Source organism: Diabrotica undecimpunctata, chromosome 9, assembly GCF_040954645.1.
Source record: "Diabrotica undecimpunctata isolate CICGRU chromosome 9, icDiaUnde3, whole genome shotgun sequence".
In the NCBI taxonomy this organism is placed as follows: Eukaryota; Metazoa; Arthropoda; class Insecta; order Coleoptera; family Chrysomelidae; genus Diabrotica; species Diabrotica undecimpunctata.
The window spans coordinates 125,375,676-125,383,308 of record NC_092811.1 but is presented as its reverse complement, the minus strand read 5'-3'; the positions used below and the strand labels follow the sequence as shown (position 1 = coordinate 125,383,308).

Sequence of the window (7,633 nt, the reverse complement as noted above, 5' to 3'; positions counted from 1 at the left end):
TCATATCTACGTTAAGTACATTGTGTTAGTTTTGGTAGAGCTTTTGTTACTTTCGTTCAAAATGCCACATCAGTTTTCGACCACAGAATATGCAGACATAATATTTGTTTATGGATTCTGTAATGGGAATGGTAGGGCTGCTAGTAGAGAATATCGCAGGAGATTTCCTAATCGTCGAACTCCCAGTCATCCAACATTTGGGCCAGTTTTTAATTATTTGCGAGAAAATGGCACTTTTCCTAGTGGAACAACAGAGCGACATGTAGATGAAGCGCAGGAAGATGACATTATGGACGCCGTTACTATGAACCCTACAATAAGCACTAGACAAGTAAGTCGAGAACTCAATGTTACTTAATCAAAAGTAAGTAGAGTCTTACAAAAAAATAATCTATACCCATATCACATTCAAATGGTTCAGCGACTACATGCTGGAGATGAGATCGATAGGTTGGAATTTTGTAGATTCATTAACAATAATCGACCAACGCTATACAGGACACTATTTACAGATGAAGCCCAATTTACCAGAGACGGGATAAATAATTCACGAAATTCACATGTGCGGGCAGAAGAAAATCCCCATGCTATTTGAGAACGTCGTTCTCAGTTAAGGTTTTCGGTTAACGTGTGGATTGGTGTCATAAATAACCAATTAGTAGGTCCTCACTTTTTTGATGGTCCTTTAACAGGGCAGGTCTATTTGAACTTTCTACAAAATATTTTGCCGAATTTACTTGCCAACGCGAACGTTGCTATCCGAGGGATGTATTTTCAGCATGATGGGGCACCCCCACACTTTTTACTAGCAGTGAGATAAAATCTCAATAATGTTTATGGCAACAGGTAGATAGGACGTGCAGGTCCTATTTCGTGGCCTTCAAGATCCCCTGATTTCAATCCCGTTGATTACCATATTTGGGGACGATTGAAGCAACTAGTTTACAATTAATTTATAGAATTATACATTGTTGTAATACTATTAGAAACGATCCCCAGAGTATCCGTAATTCAATACGTCAATTAACAATTCGGCAACAAAAATGTGTACAGGCTGCAGGGTTCCATTTCGAAAATCTATTTTGAATTAATTTTTTCATATATTTTTAGTTTTTTTTTTTAAATGATTCTTCGTTATTGTTAGTAGTTACTGTTTTTTGTTGTGCAGTGACTCAGTTTATCATTTCAATTAAAATGTTTGAAATTTATAACATTTGTTTAAATTAATTACCTTATAATTTGATACTTCATTATGGTTGTTCTATTTTTGGTAAGATTTGATCGTTCACTAAAAATTTAATAAAAGTGCGACAACATTGTCGCATATGTCGTTTTCATTGGCTATTTATGTAGTTTGAAAATCACTTATTGCATTTAAAAAAAAATATATACAGGGTGTAATATTTAATACGACTCCCTAAATTAATTTTTCCAAAGCCAGTCCTGGAATTTTTTAGTTTAGCTAATACCAGTCGAATGCTTGATAGTAGTGTACTGTATCATGCAAAAATTAAAAAAATCAAATGAGCCGTATAAACACTACAGTAAAATGAAATAAATGGTCAATTACACAAATCACCCTGTTAATTAATAAAGAAGAGGAGTTGACATTTTTTAGTGGCCACATGATATGCTCCCTGAGGGACTCTACATATGGTAGAAGTATGTAAAGTTCCTCATGACTCACCCTGTATTTATATTTGAAATTAAATTGAAAAAAAGGAGTTCTCCTGGTAATAAAAAAAAATAAATAATAAGTAGGCAGTCGACTTCAATTAAATTTTTTTTATAGTTTATACACAAATAATAAATAGTACAATAAAACATTAATATTTAGACTCTAACAATTCTTTATAATTGTACTAATATAGCGACGATAGGACTTAAATTTAATATCCAAGCCCTGGTTACAGCCGAAGCCCAATTTACTTTTAGAGAATGCAGAATTGAACCAGCGAAATGCGAACACTTTCGCCGAACTTCACTATCTCAAATTAAAAAACTATAAACCCCACAGCCCTAAATCACTTTTTGATTTGTTGTTCGGGAGAGCTCGTATGCTCCCGACTATTGGTCCATTTCGAAACTTGTGAGCATGCATTGAGCGGACTCATTCAGTCAGTGCTCATTCGACTTTTCTTAGGGTAGTTCCCCGCTCGGTGAAAATTATTACTCTGCGCGCGGTATGATACGGACTCTGGACAATATTTTCGGTTGATTAGTTGCATATAAATAACAAGTGAAGACTTTTAAAAAATTTAGAATGGTTTTTTGCTGGTATGATTAATTTTTTCGTTGTGTTTGGTGATTGTGGGGTGAAATACAAGATGACTATGTGGAAAGTGGTCCTCGTAGTTGTTTTTGGAGTTATGTACGCTAGAGCAGATAACTTAGGTAAATACTAGTATTAGACTAACCAAACAGTTTAAAAATTTAATAGGTAAAAAATTTGACAGCTCTTTTTAACAAATCAAACCACTTTTTAGACTATTTTAGTAAAAATTTGCAATATTTATGTTTAGTTTAAAACAAATATTTTTAAATATGAAAATTAGCGATTTAAATAAAATTATATATTAGAAAATCTTGTTCGTTTTGCTTGTAAAGGAAATGTATCTGTACGGTATTTTTTTTATTATTATGTCTATATAAACAATCAGAATATTTTGCATTCCAAAAGTAAATTTGTTGGATTTTGAATTGGGCTTCGCATTAGAATGAAGAAGATCCTTCCAGTGAAGGAGTTCTCATTAATCTTCATATCACCTAGCAATAAACTGTTCAATCTTTTAACAATTTATTGTTGTACTGAGGAGTGTAGAAGAGAGTATACTTATGAATCAGGTTTTTTTGGTAGGTTTTGGTTATATTTATGGTGAATCACTTCTTTGATAAAAGGAATTCTTTGGTCCTGACAGATTGTTACGTTCGACATAAACTAAGGTTCCTCTTTGATCATGCGTAGAATTTTTTATGGGTTTTTTTGAATGGTAGCAATCTTAACTGTGCTTACATATTCTCAGAAGTTTATGGTTTAAGGCTTTCTGTCAACCAGTAAAGCTTTTGTATTTTTTATGTTCATGTAAATATATATGAAAAAGTTTAAGGTTACCTCAAGTAATTTTTAATTAAAAATTATAATGTATATTATTATTAATAATTGTGGCTTACTTCCAGACAAAATAATAATAAATGAGCTGGCCATTACAACCAAAATATGCATACAGTATTATATAGGGTAGTCCTTAAGTAATACTACAAAAAGAAACAGTAGATTCACACTTTAAAATATTTCGATTTAAGCCAAATTGCTTTAATAAAATGTTGATATTAAGAAAGATACAGGGTGTTAAAGTGCAAATTTAAAATTTTATTTTTCGCTATAACTTTCATGTTTGTAAACATTTATGCATAAAAATTTACAACTAAATACTTTTAAATATGAGAAATTACAATTTGATGTACACTTTCATGTAGCTGATAGAGGGTGCCACATATGTGGCATAAATTTGTACTTAACTTTTTTGCTGTTTGAGTTACCTGTATTTGTGACAAAAAATATTAAGGATACATTCTTTTAACAAAAAAAAAAAGGTATACCTGTTAATAACTACAAAACTCAACAGTTTTCGAGATAATCGCATTTTACAAATCAGCTGCATAATTCTGATTTAAGGCAATTACTACAGGCAACGAAGGAAAAATAGCCAAAAACAATAATAAATCTAAATTTTGATAAAAAATACCTTTAATTAAAGTTGATAGTTAACGAAATATTAAATAAAAATAAATATATGAGCAGAATAATTAATAATAGGATTTGACAAAAAACAGAATAATAGGATTTTACATAAAACACTTTACGTTTTATGTTAAATTAAAGTCATAATCAAAACATTTGATTTACAAAGCAAATTAAGAAATAGTTAAACTAAATAACATAACTTTTTTTCACAGTAAGTGTTTAGTATGTCCACCATTTTCTTTAATTCATTTGTCAATCATTCCATAACTCAATAGTATCATTGGTTGTAAAGAAACTGCTGCAGTATTTACTTCTTACCATAGTTGGTTGCGAATGTTTATGGGATTCTTATAGACACGTTGTTTTAATACGCCACATACACCAAAATCAAGCGGATTAAATTCTGGGCTACGAGGTGGCTATAATGTATAATTGATGAATATATTCGTTTGGATACATATCCAAATCTTATGGTATATTATTAAATGTATATTAGTACATCTTATTTGTGGCAGAGGTTAAATAATGTATTAAACTGTGATGTATCTCATTCATTGGTTACTTATATACACACGGAATAACCTATCGATGACATTACCTTTTTATATGATTACGTTACAGCTTATGAGTAACTATAATTACATCTCGAACAAATGGACTATTATGATTAACTAACGAACTAATATTATGCTAAACTAAATTGCCTGTGTGTTTACTATATTTATAACAATATCGATTATTAGGCCAGCGATCATGTTTTTGTAAAAATGCCTAGTCTTTAAGGTTAGATTTGTAGCAAAAGTATTATGAAACACATATAAACATAAACGCAGGACACATATGTGTCAATACCTGTGCTTTAGTTTCTAATTGTCTTAATAAAAATGGATAAACAATATACGTAATGCATAATAAGTATTCTTTTGGGATTTTTTATAAATTAAATAATTATATCAATATCTCACCACATTGTCAAGGAATATGACTGCCACGACCAATCCAACGTTCAGAAAAGTTATATTTAAGTATGTTCTCACTGCTTTCTCTCTAGAATGTGGTGGTGTACCATCTTACATAAACCACATATTTTGGGTTTTCAGCATTTTACAATAGAGAAAAAGTAATACAATGCCAGTAGGTATAGAAACTTAAGAAGCGATAGAAAAGGAAAATTGTAAACATGATGAGGGCCAACGTCTGAATACGGACACGGCACCTAAAGAAGAGAATGAAGAATATTTTTTTCAATAATACATTTAGCAGCAATAACAAAAATTTTTTAATGTTAAATTATCATCTTTGAGTTGCTTTAATAAGAATAAACTATGAATTATGCTTATCTACAGGTATTCAGTGCTTTACCGCACAAATATCACAACTAAGAATTATTATGCAGCTGTCTTATAAAATGCAATTATCTCGAAAACGGTAAAATTTTGAGGTTACTAACAAGTATACCTTTTATTTGTAAAAATAAAGTATCTTTAATATTTTTAACACAAATAGAGCTAAATTAAACAACAAAAAAGTTAGGCGCAAATCTATGCTACACATGTGGCATATGTGGCGCCCTCTATCAGTTACATTAAAGTATGTATACAATTATAACTTATCCTACTTAAAAGCATCCAATTATAAATTTTTGTTTAAAAATATTTACAAACGTAAAAGTTGTAGCCAAAAATTTTAAATGTCCACTTTAACACCCTGTATCTGCAGTTTCCGTTTGTTTCTCGTAGTTTAAATCTGTTATAGTATTCTTGTATGTGTCCGTGTCTTGTAAGTAGTTGTGTGGCTTTCCATGTGAATTTGGGATCTGTTAGTTTCACTTGTTTTATGATGTTGTATGTTTTCCTCCCTTTTGTTGAGGAGTTCCACTCTTGCTGCCACTTTGTCAGTTTAGTGTTCAGTTTAGCGTTTCTTATGTCCTGTTTTGTTATTATAGTTAGTGTGTTTTGCGGGTTTGTGTGTGCGTCGTTTGCAAGGTTGTGTGCTGTTTTGTGTCCTGGATTGTTTCTGTTTGTTTTAGTGATGTTGTATGTTATGTTGTATTTAATGAGTGTCTCTAGGTTCTTTTTAATTTTGGTGATTATTTTGTTTCTACTGTTGCCGTTTTGCAGTTGTTGTATTGTTGTTTGTTAGTCTGTGTAGAATGTTTTTGTTTTATTCCTGTGTTCTCGTGTATTTTGTGCGATTGTTTCTGTGTTGATGTAAAGTGCTAGAGTTTCCAAGTCGTTTATGTTTCCTGTCGTGTTTATTTTGTAGTTGGTTGTAGTGTTTGTATTTGTTGTTTCAATGTTTGTGCCTATTATTTTGCTAGTTGTTTCGTTGGTGTTTTTAATGCTTGCGTCTCCGTAAACCTGTATGTCCGGTGTGCTTGTGTTGTGTAACGATCTTATTGTTCGTGATGTTAGGTGTGGTATGTCAATTGTCCTAGTTTTTAGTTCGTCCATTTAATTTTTGTAGTCCGTATATGTCTTGTATGTAGCTAAGGCATCTACGCTCAACGGAGTTGTTCCGGCCAATACATGCAGGGCCGCTGTTGGGGCGGTGTTATATGCCCTTGTGATTGCTCGCAGGAATGGTCTCTCTGCGGCAGCCAACTGTTTTGCGATTCTGCAGTCAGTCGCTCTTTTTCCCCAGATCTCTGGCCCGTAGAGGAGCAGGGGTTTAATCGCGTTTTCGTAAATTGCCTTAAGCGTCTGTGGTTTTCGTCCCCAATCTTTGCCGGCTATTATGAACAGTTTGTGACCAATGTCGGCTACTTTTTGCCTATTCATTTTGACATGTTCCAACCATTGAAGGCTCGCGTCTATGGTCAGCCCTAAGTATTTTAGGTGTGCTGAAGGTGTTTCGTTCGTTGTTGTAGATAGAGACCAATGAAGAAAAATTGTTAGGAATATTGGAAGAAATCACGATCCTCAGTAATGGAAAAATGACAAGAGAGAAAGATGATATATATGGCGAACGCTACGGCCACGGTGACTGTAATTTTTTTTTAATAAGAAATCTAAAATAATGTTACTAAACATATTGACATATTTTTTTTCTTTTATAAAAACATTCTTATAAATTAAAAAAAAAAAGTAAATAAAGTAATATTCTAGAGGTCCAACTGACAAAATTATCTCTTCATGCAAAATCACCTCCTAAAGTGTGTTGCACTAATTTACTTACACCGTGTATATTCTGTCATTTGTCTAATTTCGCTTCGTAGTCAGTCAATTCCGATTACCAATTGTTGTTCGCAAGGTGACATACCGAAAGCTGAGCGTCTAATAATGCTATTATTATTATTATTACGAATCTGTTAAAAATTCAAGCAATTTTGCAAAGATGGAAAGTCTATAAAACTATTTATAAAAGTTAAATCCATTTGAAATCCATTTTACGAAATAACTCTTATAAACATCCAAAAAGTTTCTGTTTTATACTTGCAAAAACACGCCTTTGGATGATCTAAATATGAAAAGGGTGGTAGTCTAGTAGCAACAGACCAAATTTTGTATACAGGGAGTGCCCAATAAAATGCAACTTCAATATTTCAAATGGGACACCCTGTATTTTTTTATAGTTTTGAGTAGCCCTGCATTTCCTGATTACAAATATATAACATAGTGTAGCATTAGTTTTGTTCTATAATGGCGTATGGTACTACTGTACTATACTAGGATAAGAAAAAAATATATTTAGAAATTCAACAAAATTAATAACTTACAATACTACATTTAAGATACAATAATACATTTAAGATTACAATAGACGCTCAAAGTGTCCTCCATTGTTATCAATGCACAATTAATATCTTTGCCTCAAATTTTCTAATGCGCCAGATATTGTGTGACTATGACCATTTAAATTTTCAATTTTCGCGCGAACTTTTGCCGT

The 7,633-nt window shown here is 32.0% G+C and overlaps 1 protein-coding gene across 1 annotated transcript in view; it reads left to right on the top strand.

Moving 5' to 3' along the window:
- Positions 1-2,219: 2,219 nt before the first annotated feature.
- LOC140451409 (protein eva-1-like) overlaps positions 2,220-7,633 on the top strand; it is a 348,765-nt gene continuing 343,351 nt past the window's right edge. The window contains exon 1 of the mRNA XM_072545198.1: positions 2,220-2,394. Within this exon, the coding sequence (XP_072401299.1) occupies positions 2,280-2,394 (115 nt within the window). The 5' untranslated portion in view covers positions 2,220-2,279. The remainder of the gene's footprint in view (positions 2,395-7,633) is intronic.